The 14943-nt window shown below is 41.4% G+C and overlaps 1 protein-coding gene across 1 annotated transcript in view; it reads left to right on the top strand.

Annotated features, from left to right (window-relative positions):
• LOC106936374 (uncharacterized) overlaps window positions 1-9375 on the top strand; it is a 26503-nt gene extending 17128 nt beyond the window's left edge. The window contains exons 5-10 of the mRNA XM_015017321.1: window positions 681-687; window positions 1253-1445; window positions 2469-3308; window positions 5010-5204; window positions 6766-7152; window positions 7701-9375. Of these exons, the coding sequence (XP_014872807.1) occupies window positions 681-687; window positions 1253-1445; window positions 2469-3308; window positions 5010-5204; window positions 6766-7152; window positions 7701-8896 (2818 nt within the window). The 3' untranslated portion in view covers window positions 8897-9375. The remainder of the gene's footprint in view (window positions 1-680; window positions 688-1252; window positions 1446-2468; window positions 3309-5009; window positions 5205-6765; window positions 7153-7700) is intronic.
• Window positions 9376-14943: the final 5568 nt, after the last annotated feature.

Here is a 14943-nt window from a genome sequence, read left to right as displayed (position 1 = left end):
TAAATTCTTTGTTTTAAACTTTATGGCTGATGTTGTCCACTTCTATGTAAGGCTGTTGGGTCGGATGTGATGAGGTTTATGTTAAGCTCTTCCTGAACTGCTGGTTCTGATGAGACCGGATGAAAATAAAATAAAATAAAAATCCTTAACTGTGGAAGCTGCTGACGTTTGTCACCTGCTTTCCGCCAAATGATCCTCATCCTGACCGCCGGTTTTCATCACCAATAAATATCAGATGTTTTCATAGTTATATGACCCTCAGTGGAACCGATCCAAAAGGCTCCAAATAAAAACTCCTTATCTCAATGGTATTGCTTTTTCTATGAAATATGAAAATGTTGGAACAAAATTCTGAATCGATGTCGCCCGTCCTCCTGGGTTTCAAAAGTTACACAGTTAAAAATGAATAGCAGTTTTCACCATCTGGTTCATTCATTTATAAATATCAGTTTCAATGTAAATATTTGGCTTCAAACTAAATAAATAGATAAGTAAATATTTACCTCTGAACTAAATATTTAGTTTGCTAACTAAAAGTTTGAGGCTTCAAACAAATTATTTAGCAGAGTTAAATATTTAGTTACCAAGCTAAAAAATTAAGTGACATGAAGTTTCTGTCTGCATGTTGGTACTCGTGATTAAATATTCATAAACAATGTTAATCCTGTGTTCCTGGACAGATTGATGGTAAGTATCATTTCACACAGACTGGGAATTGGTCTTTTTTAAGGCACTTGAATATATTGTTTTGTGTGAGCAGTTTGAGTCACAGAATATAAAAAAGCACAAAAAAGAGTTTAGATGCATAAAACCGAAGCCTCAATGGTAAGAGACTCACGTATGTGCCAGTGTGCGAATCTAAAATTTAAAAACTTTCTAAGCTCATTAGCATACTTTTAAAGGTTAAATTTGGATCCAAAGTCACACCTGCAAAGACAAATTCATCCTTATTTTATTTTCCACCTATTTGGGGAAAAATAACAACCTGCATTTAATGTAAGACTAGAACTCTGCATAATATCAGCAAACGTCTTCAGTGAATGATGGAGGTGTCCAGATTTGCAACACCATTGTAAAATTACACAGTGAAAAATTAACGGCATTTTGGATATTTAGTCTGACATAAGAGGAAAAGTAATTACTGTACTCTGACTGAGCTGTAAGACCTGGAGTTTCCGCTAGAGGCGCTGCAGCAGGTCTGGACTGGGCACCGGAAGTTAATCCAGAGCCAACGCAAGGCGCCATCAGCTAGTTAGCTGTGAACATGTCCGGCATGTCTTCAGCCCAGCATCTCAGAGAGTTCATCAGCGAGCGGCTGACTGCCGCCGCGGAGGAAATCTTCTCGGTCTTCCAGAGAACCATCGCCCAGTACGAGGAAGAGCTGGACCGCCAGCGCAGACTGCTGGACGGCGGCTGGAGGCCGGAGGTTCGGCTGGACCGGACAGGTGAGGACGAACCTGTTGCTTAGACCCGTTTTAAGATGATCCAGAGCAGAACCAGAACAGGTGGGGTTCGGACATGTCCTGGTTGTTCATATGAATCTGAGAGATAAAACCAGAGTTGGATGAAGCAGCAAAGATGGGACGAAAGTAACAGTAATTCTATTTATACTGCAGAAAGAGTAAAAAAGTATTGAGTACAAGAAAAAAACCTAATAAAGTTATAAGTAATTTAGCGGACTATCTGATTTAATATTGAGAAATTAGGTTATTTCCTCATGGTGTCCTTAAGGAGGACCAGAGGGGGCTGCGGCCCACGGCTCATCTTTTATTTATTTATTTGTTCATTTCATTCATTTAATTTAAAATGAAAATGTAAAATAACAAAGAAATGAAGGAATAGTTTGAGGAAAAAACATCTTTTATCGTTTACCCCTTTTCTCAAAAGCCAGTTTACTACATTGTAAGCAACTAGCATCAAGCATCCATGCAGATACATCGACATACACAAAACAGGCAGTGTGTATCTTCAAAGATGAAAATAACATTATCTTTGTGATGATAAAATATCAATCAAACTGAAAAGTAGGTTTTCAGTTTGACTGAAACTAGTCTTAAAAGTAAATATAACTAGTTAAAATGGAGCAGATAAAGCCATAGGCGTAGGAACTGGGGGGCATAAGGGGGGCGTTTCCCCTCAATGATGAACTCGTTCCGACACCCTTGGATAAAACCATAATCGGTCTAATTTTCTACTTCTGAGTGGACCTGCATAATTAAAACTCTACTCGTTCTCTAAATGCCGCCTGTGAAACATTTTACTCGGTTTCTAAAAATTCAAAATGTTTTGATTTGTTTTTGCATCTTAGATAAAGTCCAGGTCAAACATGGACAGAATTTTTCTCTCTGTCAACAACAAGATCTGACAAAATAACTCGGAAGAGTTTATTTATTTCAATTGTTTTGCTTTTCCACATAAAATTAAAGTATTTTCATTTTTAGTTGTCTTTGTTTTGTTTCTCCCTGCAGAACTTCCTGTTCAGTTCCTGAGGAAGGAGGAAGAGGAAGTTCCTGCTGACCAGCAGCTCTGGAAGTCCAGTCCGGACCGGGAGGAACCAGAATCTTCCCGGGTCAAAGAGGAAGATGATGCTCTCTGCTTCGTCCGTGATGAAGAGCCGCCGGTTCTGAAGCCGAACGCTGATATCACCATGGTAACGTCTGCTGATAGCGAGCCAGAACCCAGCAGGGACCGGAGCGTGTCCGAGTCGGAGACCCGAGAACCGGCAGGAAGCTGGAGTGACAACTCGGACTCGGCCAGAGATCGGACCGGGTTCTGGAGCAGCCACCAGGAAGGTCAGGAACCAGACGCTCTGACTCCAAACAGTGGCCTGCTCGGCGCTGCTGCCGCCGGGGTCAGAGGTCAGGACGGAACCTGGATCGAGAAGGAGTTGGAGCCGAAGAGGAGACGGGTCAGGAAGAGGAGCAGCGGTTCCGGCCTGGTTCCGGGTGGACTGGGGCTGCGGCCCGTTTCCTGTGACGTCTGCGGGAAAGCCTTCAGGTGCAACTCGGAGATGAGGGTCCACTTGCGCGTTCACACGGGCGAGAAACCGTTCTCCTGCGACGTCTGCCAGAAGGCGTTCAGCTTCAAGGTCAACTTGTCCGTCCACATGCGGACGCACACGGGAGAGAAACCGTACGCTTGCCAGTTCTGCGAGAAACGCTTCTCGGATCACTCATCACTCCGGAAGCACACCAACGTTCACACAGGAGAGAGGCCGTACTCCTGCGCCGTCTGCGGAAAGCGCTTTAGCCGCAGTAGCCACATGTGGCGGCATGTCAGGGTCCACGCCGGAGAGGCTCCGCCCACCTGAGGCTCCGCCCACCCCAGGGACAGCTGCAGGTGAAGGCCTGACCCAGTCAGTAGGTTCGGTCCAGGTCCATAACTTTGATTTGTTTTTATTATGTTTTTGTTGAAGCAGCGACTGGACGAGTCGTTCTGGATTTTACAGCTAAGATCAGAAGTTTACAACAGCCAATAAAAACCAAAAAAAAAAAAACACGTCCACCATTTTTATCTCTACTCTTGTTTCAGAATCACTGAAATTATTTCTGTTTGCTGAACGACTCAATTAAGAGAAAAAAAGTTTTATGGATTGAGCTTAACGCGTTCATGTTGATTAGTTAATTACATAGATTTTAACGCATTAAAATTTGAACACAGTTAATCACTTTTTTGTTTTTGTTAAATATAAAGGTTCAGGCTGGAACCTTCGTATTCGCATGTTTCCGGTACAACTGTAAATCATGAAACGGGAAAACCATCCAGGTTAGCGGGAATGGAAACCAACGATGAGCTTCAAGGCCAGGCCAAGGAAATTCAATTATGACAATGAAGTTATAACGCTACAAAAATAATCGCACCATTACCTGAATAAAGTAATGAGATGAAAATAAAGTTACAATATTATGAGAATAAAGTCTGAAAATTTGCTATTTTATATCTGTGGGATTTTTTTTTTCTTTTAGTCTGAAGTACCAGTATTTTCACCTATTTTTATATTTTTCTCTGACATCATTTTAAATGTCCTCACCTCCCTAAAGAAATGGCGTAAATCATTTTTTGCCAAAATGATTTTTTTTTTCTTTGGCAAAGAAAATTATTTATACCATTTTTTTTTAGGAAGGTGACAATATTAAATCCGATGTTATAACAGCTTACATATAGTACTTGAGTTGCATTTTTAATAAAATACTTTTTTTTTGCCTTATTTTAGTCATTTCATGTGGAAGCAGAATAACAAAATTTATATACAACTAACTGATCATATGATCAATCATTTAATATTGAAAAATTATATAATGAGATGAATGAAAATATAAAGTTAAGTGGAAATTTGGGTATTTTAAGAGGGAAAGTGACAATGGTTCTTCTAAGTAACTAAAATAAAATCAATTTCCAAATTCATCCACCCATCCATTTTCTATACACCCTTGTCCCAAGTGGGTCAGGAGGTGCTGGTCCATATCTCCAGCTAACATTCTGGGCAAGAGGCGGGGTCACCCTGGACAGGTCGCCAATCTGTTGCAGCAGTTTCCAAATCAGTTTCTTTCAATATAAACCTTATGAAACTTTAACAAAAACTGCAGGTGTGTCTGTCTGGTGAACGTTTGGTTAAAAATGTTTGTTTTTCATTAACTGGGTAGAGAATCCAGACATTTTATTCAAGAGTAGAGATACTTCATAGTGAAACTACTCAAGTAAAAGTAAAAAACACAGCATAGTAAAGTAAATTTTTTCCAAAAATGTACTCAGGTAAATGTAATTTACTGTTGTTTGTGTAGACTTTTCTTCCTAGTGATTATTATTGGCCATAAAATTAAAATGCTATTTATCTGCGCCGCATGTTTTGGTGATGTTCTCATTTATTGATGGGAAAACATTTTGTGTTGGAAGTTCTGAAGATGTACATCCTGCATCCCGCCGGTAGAGGGAGGTGTTGGCAGCCCCGCCCTCATGTGACACCCAGGCGGATGTAAACAGCAGCCCGCTGCTTCGTGCTGCAGTGTGAGTGTTAGCTGTGAACATGTCCGGCATGTCTTCAGCCCAGCATCTCAGAGAGTTCATCAGCCAGCGGCTGACTGCCGCCGCGGAGGAAATCTTCTCGGTCTTCCAGAGAACCATCGCCCAGTACGAGGAAGAGCTGGACCGCCAGCGCAGACTGCTGGACGGCGGCTGGAGGCCGGACTGCGGCTTCCAGAGAGCAGGTCAGGAGGTCCGCGGAGCTGGTTCCGACCCGGTCCACGAGGCTCGGATCTGAGCTTCATGGTCCGTCTGTCAGGCTAACGGGGATTGTTGTTCCTCTGCGTCAGAACAGCAGGCCTGAATCCGGCCTCCATCTTTACTCTGACCGCAGAATCAGGGGGTCACCAGCTGATCCACAACACCAGCTCCCTCACTCGGTGCCCAGGTGACCCGGTGGACAGCTGCTGGCAGAACATCCCGGCACTCTACTGAGACAATCAGAACCGACTTATGGCTTTAAATAAAATATGGCTTAAAATAAAATTTACTATTTTTTCATGCCAGATCCGATTAAAAACTATAAATTAGATGACAAAAAATATTTTAAAAATTGACTTTTATTTCAGTCATTTTTCTGAGTTGTACAATGGAGTATCAGGGACAGGCTATGAGAATTGATGTTTTATTAAAGAATATAGTGATAATATCAGCAGAATAAAGACACATTTTTACCTGAAAACGTCCTAAAATTCTGAGTAAAAAGTCGCTTTGATATGAGCAGCTCACTGTTAAAAGATGAAATATTTTCTTGTTTGTAAAATCGATGCTTCATTTAATTTATTTATTTTTCCAGTTGGAGTTCTCATAAAATTATTACTTTATTATTATTATTATTATTATTATTAAAATTATTCTTGTACTACTATTGTATTCTTGTAATATTGTGATTGTAATGCTTTATTCTTGTTTTATTACAAATGTATTCTGGTAATATTAATGCTTTATTTTTGTATTATGACTATTTTGGTCATATTAGCGCTTTATTTACATATTACAATTCTATTCTTATAATATTATGACTTAATTCTTGCAATAAAAAATAAATGAATCTTAATCTGGCTGTAATATTCCATTGTGAAGCAATAAAATCACAATAAAATAAAAACAGTTTTTTTATATGATGTATGAAAGTGTCTGCATGTGAAACTCTCCAGTCTGGTTTTCTTGCCGTTTTTCTTCCAATGATCCAGATTTTCCTCAGATTTTGTAACATGATCCAGATCAATAGTCCTGAAACTCTCAGCTGATCAGCAAACATCAGCAGGTCTGATCATATTTCTGGATAATCAATCAGCTCATTGATATCGGCTCAGATTCAGCTGGATCCCACGTGTTTATGGAGCCATTTATTAGTTCATTTGTGCCTTTATGATGTTAGTGATAAAAAAGCTGTTTCATAAAAATATAACAATTTTATACCTAAATATTACAAAATAAAATCAAAGTTAAACAGAAGCAATAAAAGGTGTACATTTACCAAAAAAACAAAACAACTATGAACTATAATTTATTTTATTTCATTCTCTCAAATGTTTACACACCTATTAAAACTCCAGAGCTTTTAGACAAACCTATATTAAGGTTTCAAATTATTCAACCTAATATGAAATTTAATTAATTGGAAAAAAGCAAAAGATCTTAATAAAAGGTGTTAAAGAATTTGGGTTCCAGTTACCAGTGGACCAAAACAGAGTGTTGCCACTGTAATTATTAATGTTTTAAAAGCTTCCTTTCTTCCATCAGACCTGCTGCGACAGTATTTGTGCAAAAAGCCAGAGATTCCTGCCGCACCGCAGCTTTTGCACCAGCAGGGGGCGTCGGCGCTGACCCGGCAGCAGCCAGAACCTCCGGAGCTTAAAGGTCATGAGAGAGCAGAGAGTTTCCTCATCAGAGCTGAACGGAGGGGCCTGGAGGAGCAGCTGGTTCTGAAGCAGGAGCTGGACGCCTTCACGGCGCCTCACCCAGACGGATGCCGCAGGGCTCCAGAACCGAAACACAAGTTTCCTCTGGAAGGAAGAGAGCAGATCAGAACCAGAAACCCGGCCAGCAGCAGAGAGCGTGGCTCCACCTCAGAGAACCGAGACCAAACCCAGAAATCAGAACCAACCTTCCAGCAGAACGCAGAAACAGGTGAGAAGCTTCAATCTGTGAGAAGGTTCACCTGCAGCTGAGGAGGATGACCAGTAGGGGGAGCCAGTGGCTTCGAACAGCTCAGTGAGGTTCAGCGGATCAGACGGTCAGGATCTCCACCACTTCCTGCACCAAGAACAGCCAATCTGCAGGTTTTCTACAGGTGAACTGTAGGTGGAGCTCAAACATTCTGCTCATGTCTGCAGAACTGCTTGAAGGGCCAGTAGCACGTAAAATCAGCATTTTTGATCTTTCCATCATGTTATAAAGTTTTTCCCTCGTTAAAAACATTTCTGCAGTGTTGCTTTGATTCTTTCATGTTTGAGAAATCCTTTAATCTCCATGGCAACCATTCAGCTGCAAACTCCTGGGTCGACCTAGTCCTGCCTTCCAGTAGCAGCTCGTCCACCACTCAGCTCCTTCAGACTAGCCAGCAGCAATTAGCAAATGCCTGGTGGAGCTGCTGCTCAGAGCAGCGCTGGTAAAAATGATGAAGGGTTAATAGATGAGCCAGACATTTAATCAGTTTCTTTGTTTTTCTCCTGCAGATGCTCCACAGCGTTGTGTCTCCATGGAGGCGGAGCCTCCTGCAGACCGGAAGGAGCAACAGGAAGCAGAACCTCCACAGATTAAAGAGGAGCAGGACGAGCAGCTGGTGCTGAAGGAGGAGATTGACTCCTTCACCGTGACGTCGGCTTATGAGGAAAGCGACCAAAGTGAAGCTGAAGGAAACGCCGAGCAGAACGTTTTCCTCAGTTTCCAGGAGGGAAGCTGGGAGCGAGAGCCCGGATCAGCAAGCACAACTGACCCGATGCCACGTCTTAAACTCATGAGTTACAGTTACAACCCGAGCGCTGAGAATCCGAGCAGCGCCGGGACCAGCGACGGACCCTCAGGATGTCAGCTCTGTGGGAAAAACTTTGGCAGCGACTCAGAATTAAAGGAACATTTTAAAATCCACGTGGTGGAGAAGCCGTTTTCCTGCAATGTGTGTGGAAAAGCTTTCAAATACAACATCAAGCTGCTGATCCACATGAGGACGCACACTGGGGAGAAACCATTTTCCTGCGAAATCTGCGGTAAAGGCTTCAGCCAGAAGGTCAATCTGAACGTCCACATGAGGACGCACACGGGTGAAAAGCCGTATCTCTGCAAGACCTGTGGAAAGAGGTTCTCTGACCAGTCTGGCTTTAAACGCCACATGACCATCCACACGGGCGAGAGGCCCTACATCTGCAAAACCTGCAACAAAGCCTTCAGGTACAGCGTCCACCTCATGGTCCACATGCGAACGCACACGGACGAGCGGCCATACTTCTGTAAAACCTGCGGCAGAACCTTCTCCGACCCGTCTACACTCCGGAAGCACACCATGACCCACACGGGCGAGAGATCCTACTCCTGCCAGACCTGCGGGAAGAGCTTCAGTGACAACAGCAACCTGCTGCGGCACATGAGGACGCACACGGGCGAGAAGCCGTATTCCTGCGAGATCTGCAGCAAAAGCTTCAGCCAGAGCAGCAACCTGATGCAGCACATCCGCACCCACACGGGCGAGCGACCGTACCCCTGCGGCATCTGCGACAAGAGCTACAGCCACAGCTGCACGCTGCTCAAACACATGAGGAGCCATTCGGGCGAAAAGCCGTACTCCTGCGAGCTCTGCGGCAGATGTTTCAGTCACAAATGCACGCTGCTGAAGCACATGAAGATCCACACGGACGGCGGCGCTGTGCAGTCCTGAAAGCCCTGAAAGCATCAGGTCAAGAGGCGAGCTGGTCGGTTAGTCTGCTCACATCCTTTAAATGTTCCTTTTCATAAATGAACTTTATCATCTCTGGGACAAAAACTGAAATGATTTGTTGATTTTCTGTGGGGCTGCAAATGAAGCAAAACATGTTCAAAAGAAGAAAAACCGACGACTCAAATGCTGGTTCTCCTCACTGCCAGCACCAACATCACACATACGCAGAAAAATATTAAGAATATTTGTATATTGCAATTTGTACGATGCTTTTTCAAGTCTGAGGATTCCGAAGGACATTCAGTGATTCACCACTGATGGTTGCAGACTGACAGAGGGGTGAGGCAGCCCACCAGAGCGGGGTTCGAACCAGCAACAGTCAGCAGTCACTGTTAGGCCCAGGCTAACAACAAACATTTAATTATGAGAATAAATTCACAAAGTTACGAGAAAAAAGTCATAGTGTTACAAGAATAAAGTTGTAAAAATACAATAATAAAGTCAAGTTACAAGAATAAAGTCATAATAATATGAAAATAATGTAATTTACCAAATTTAAGTTGTAATAATACGAGAATTTTGTGAATTTCTTCTCGTAATTTAAAAATAACTTTCTTTTAGTCTGACCTGAACAATGTTGCTCCTGTTTTATGTTAATTCTGACTTTTTTTTGGCAACCCTCAGTTTTGTAGTCTTCTACAGTACAATAATCATCAGCCTAAACTGGCCTTCCTCAGGCTGATCTTCATCATCATCATTGTCGTCGTCAGACTGGTGGTTAGCTGTAGCATCTTCACCTCAGCTGTTTGCTGCTCCACATTTACAGACATTTTTTAAAAAGTGATATAACAAGCTAAAGACAACCAAATATGTTTTAGTGGGATGTTTTTAAAGAGTAGATGTTAATATAACACACCTGGGCGGTGGTGAGAAACCCCACAGCTGCAGGTTGGACCAAGAAAACTGTTTTATTGCTGAAAGTCCGATTCACTGTGAGCAGAGATGAATAGCTTTAACTTCCTGCTGTGATCTGAATGATTGTGAGGATAATTAGTCTACAGGTTGGGCTGATTTGATTGGGATTGTTTAAGAATAGTAAAATATCGTCAACATAGTGACACATCTGTTGAATGCTCTGGTTTGGATTTCTTCTGTGTGACTCAGTGATGTGAGCGAGTTACAAGGTGGTGAAGAAACGTGGGTTTAAAGGCCCAGTCCTGTTGGCTGGTAAACCTCTAAACGTCAGCTTCAGGTGGTTTCTACGTCACCATGGTGAGGTTTTTACGTTGTGTTGTCTAAAAGGATTTAAATCAGACAGAACGGCGTGAAGGTGCCGGGTCAGGCAGAATGGCGCTGGCCTCACTGATTTCTACTCAGATCAAACATCTGAAGGATTAAAGATGATGGAGCTCAGAGTTTTTCCCTTCAGGTTGATCGTTTTTAACGTCTGCAGTTTGAGTATTGGATGTTCAGTAACTCACAGTTAGAGCTTGAGGATCTGCAGGCTGAGAACAAACAGGATGATTGAGTGCATATAGATCTACGTACATTAAACTGGTTTGTTGTATGAAACCAGTCAGGCCTGAACCATCAGAACCTGCTGACCACAGCCTGGTTCTGACCTGTGATCCTTCTGTAAGTCAGCTTTCAGAGCTCCCTGTGTGATGCTTTAACACTGAAATTGAAATATTTCTTGTTCAGTGCCTTGACCTCCTGGAGACCCTTGGACATCGGATGACCCAGACGCACGTGACCCCAGACGCACGTGACCCCAGACGCACGTGACTCCGCCTCCTCTTATTGGCAGGTTCGCCTGTTCACTCATGTTCTCTGTGGAACATGTTATTATTTGCTTTTTTTTCAGAGTATATCTAAAGAAAATGCAGCCTGGGAAGCTGAGATACCTCAGCGTCACTGAACTCACTAATGGTTGGTGCTGCAAAGCAGCCAATTGATTCAGCTTGGATCTGACTGGCTGAACCCCTAAAGAAGATCATGACTGTAGTAGAGCTAAGATGGTTTCCAAAGTGTGTAATAGTGCATATTGAGGTGAATTTGAAGGAGTCATGTGGTCTGGTTTAGGTTGTGAAGCGGGCGGCAGCAGCAGCTTCACCTGGAAGAGGAGCAGCGAAGCGCAGAAGCTCTGAACGATGAAAACTTTCAGTGGGATGGAGCCCAGAGGCCGCAGAGGCTGGTCGATGTTCTGAGGTGCCTCCGCTCCTCTGGGTCCGACCCGCCGCAGAGCGCCGGAGCTGATTGGACGAGCCAGCCCAATCAGCTGGCTCATCCAAGCTGATTGGTCGAGCTGCAGGATAGCAGCTTCTTCTAGACTTCAGTGAGCAAATTTAAATTCAAAAATACTTTATTAATCCCAAAGGGAAATGAAGTGTTGCTGTAACTCATTAATTTGGATTCTTGAAGCAGTTATTGAAGATGGTGGGAAATATATCCTGCAGCAGTCTGTAGTGCACTGAATCTGAAGAAGCCTCTGATTTAAGTAATGATCATCCTGAAACTTTGCTTCATTTAAATCAACTTATTTAGATAAAAATGATTTTTGTTCGAATCCTAACAGGATGCTTCATGTAGTTTAAATTATTTTTATTTGTGCTTTATTGTTTTAAACTCTTGCAGTTTTGGGTTTGACCTGCAGGAAACAAGATTAAACAACAAACATCACTAAATATTTTCCTTATGGTCCTTATAATTACCTGATATTTACTACAGTCCAAATAGCTTGTAGTGATTTTGCTAAATTTGTGACTTATTGTTCTATTAATGAAGTTTATTATTCTATGACTTTATTAATATAATTGTTATATTTATGTACTCTGCCAAACATTTCCAGGGACTTTATTCTTTCTGAGGATTCCCAGGTTCAACTCAGAGTTTTAATGAAAGCTTTAAGCGCCACCTAGTGGATGCTTTTAAATGTTCAGACTGACTGAAGGACAGGCTTTAGGGGGCTGCAGCATGGAGCGGTCGGTAGCCCTGCAGCAAGAAGGTTGTGGGTTTGAATCCCAGCCTGGGGTCTTCCTGTTTGCATGTTCTCACCGTTCATTCAGGAGTTCGGCTCCAAATGTGGCCCTTGTGTGGCCCCCAACTGCAATTCAAAAATTATACAAATTTGGCCCGTTGATGCAGATGGGAGATTTTAATTTGTAATTTTCTTACAATGGAAATTTTAAAGTATAACACAAATTTAGTCTTTTTATAACTAATATTTAACAAAAGATAAAACCATGTTTATTTAAAGACTTTTACTGAAATTATTTACCAAAATCAGCTTTTATTTAATCTATTAAATGTTAGTAAATATAACAAATGTTTTGAAAGGAAGCAGTCCAGTTATTACTGAAAATAAATAAATTGGTTCAACGGAGCAGAAAAGAAACTGAAAACTAGATGCTTTTCTTTTAATACAGCAAACATGCAAAATTTACAAAGGCGCATTTTCACCATTTTAGATAGAAAATAAAAAACAGCAGTAAATTTCCAAAATAAAACTCAGAAATGTTGAAAGTAAAATATTCTACAATAAACTTGGAAATTCCTGAGTTTCAAATGTTGGAAATTTTCAACTTTTGAAACTTTTTTGACATTTTTTCTAGAAAATTTCTGAGACAAATCTCAATTTATGAGTTTTTGGTGGAAATTAACTATTTTTATTATTTTATTTTTTACCTACGACAGCCCTAATATCCTATCATAAAAATCACATTCAGGTTTTGGAACTACAATAAATATCCATTAAAAAAAAATCTGTTTTTTTTATTTTCCTGATTTAAGTTTTTTTTTATTGTCCCACGTGACAAAATGTTTGGACACCCAGTTTAGATCATCGCTGTTTGTTTTCCGTCTCGTCCTGTTATCCTGAACCTAACCATAACGACGCTAACAGGAACTCGGGTGAACCCTTTGAACTCTGACCTCTGGAGTCTGTAAACTCCTGTGAAAGTAGAAATAGGTGAATCAGTAAATGCTGCCGTTCAAAGTCTGGGAGGTTTTCCTTCAGCTGTTTGTATGAATTAATGTTTCTGGTCAAAGTGATGACAAAATCAGATGAAGAAAACAGAAAAACGATTTCATCTGAGGACAAATCCAGCCAAACCAACGGGTCTGCAGCAGCAGCAGGACTGAGGATGTGAAGAATCTCAAGTGTTTCGGCTGTTTTGCAGTTTTCTGGAAGTTTCTTCCAGATTTGTGGTGCATAGAAGCTGAATGCTGCTTCTCCACGTTGGGTTTTTATTTGTGAGAGGAGGCCAAGTTTAGCAGGCCAACATGGATTAGTGCACAGCTGGTTTATCTTTCTGATGAATTCTTGTATTTTGTTCTTTTATTTTGTTTTTATTTCTCTGTACAGTGCTTTGGCCCACTGTAGTTGTTACAATGTTCTTTATAAATAAACCTGGGTTGGTTGGTTATTATTTATTGGGATGTATTTGTGAACAAAAATTAAACTATACAGCCATGAAAACTGATTTTTTTTTTTGCACTAATACAAAGTAAACTTCCCAATTAAATCTAAAATAAACTACTTTAATCTTTTTATCTATGTAGAGACTATTACATTTAATGACCTTCTCATTCTTAATTAATAAGCAAATGTTGAAATTCTACCTCTACGCAGCTTATCCCTTGGGAAATCTCATGATGAGTTACAGCATTTATTTAATTAGTGCTTCCGGCTTTGTCCAAATTCTACGGAAGAGGATTAGGGCCACTGAAAAAAAAAAAAATCGGACTTTTTTCTCAGAATTCTGACATTAAAGTCAGAATTCTGAGAAAAAAGTCAGAATTCTGAGATTAAAGTCAGAACTATTTTATTTTTTTCAGTGGCCCTAATCCTCTTCCGTAGAATTTGGACGAAACCTGAAAAAGAAAGGAGGTAGTTTGTTTCATGGACTTCGCGGCGTTTTCAGCTGGAATATTTGAGAGCAGCAGTTGGCTGCTCCACCAGGAGGGGGCGGTGATGTAACCGAACAATCCAAACTGTTCAAGAAGAAGCCAGCGGCGCCATTGTTGTGCTGCAGTGTGAGTGTTAGCTGTGAACATGTCCGGCATGTCTTCAGCCCAGCATCTCAGAGAGTTCATCAGCGAGCGGCTGACTGCCGCCGCGGAGGAAATCTTCTCGGTCTTCCAGAGAACCATCGCCCAGTACGAGGAAGAGCTGGACCGCCAGCGCAGACTGCTGGACGGCGGCTGGAGACTAGAGGTTCGGCTGGAAAGGACAGGTGAGGGGTTCTGGGAATCGCATGCCCTGTCGCGGGAGCGCGCATCGCTCTAAACTCGCATATTGATGAGAAAACGGACTGAAATATGACCAAAGAGGAAACTTTTAAAGATATTCGTAACATTGTCATGGTTATTAACCATGTCAGGCCTAAAACGGTGGGTTTTATTTTTCAGATTAATTGAAATAAATACGGATTTTACACCTTTACACGAGTCGGACATTTTACAGTGTCTGATGAAAATGTTGGTTTCACGCATGAGAAAACTGAGGCCCATTATGTAGAACATGTGATATCATCTTAACTGTCCAGTCTATTAATATAGGAGGGGATGCATTTTCTATTTTCCCAAAATATTGTCCTATTGATATGAAACTCATAGCAGCGCTACATAATTTGTTCTCTGAGCTACTGTTTCATATCAACAGGACAATAGACAGGGGATGCAGATATTGCCAGGCTCAGAAATTAAAATTCATCCCCTCCTATATTAATAGGATAATTAATACAGAAACCTACAAAAAGAACATTAGAGCAATTAAACAGAGAAAGCGTTTGTATTTTAAAGAGTCCTGAAAAACAGCAAAGAAAAAAGTCAGACTTACAATTTTCAGCTGTTGTGGACTCACTATGCATCATCAGAACTGATGATCATTGGGACCGGATGCCTGGAGGGGAAACATTTCTGGGTGTCTTCTTTGCCTGTTTATGTTAGAAATAGAAAAAAATAGCCAGCCATGTCATAGAATCAGTTGATGGTGGCAATAACTATGAAGCTGTTTTAAGTGTGGACTTACTATGAAGTCGCTGCCC

This window comes from Poecilia latipinna, unplaced genomic scaffold, assembly GCF_001443285.1.
Source record: "Poecilia latipinna isolate Pla-1442-1.1 unplaced genomic scaffold, P_latipinna-1.0 Scaffold2127, whole genome shotgun sequence".
NCBI lineage: Eukaryota > Metazoa > Chordata > Actinopteri > Cyprinodontiformes > Poeciliidae > Poecilia > Poecilia latipinna.
This window is presented reverse-complemented; position numbering and strand designations above follow the sequence as displayed.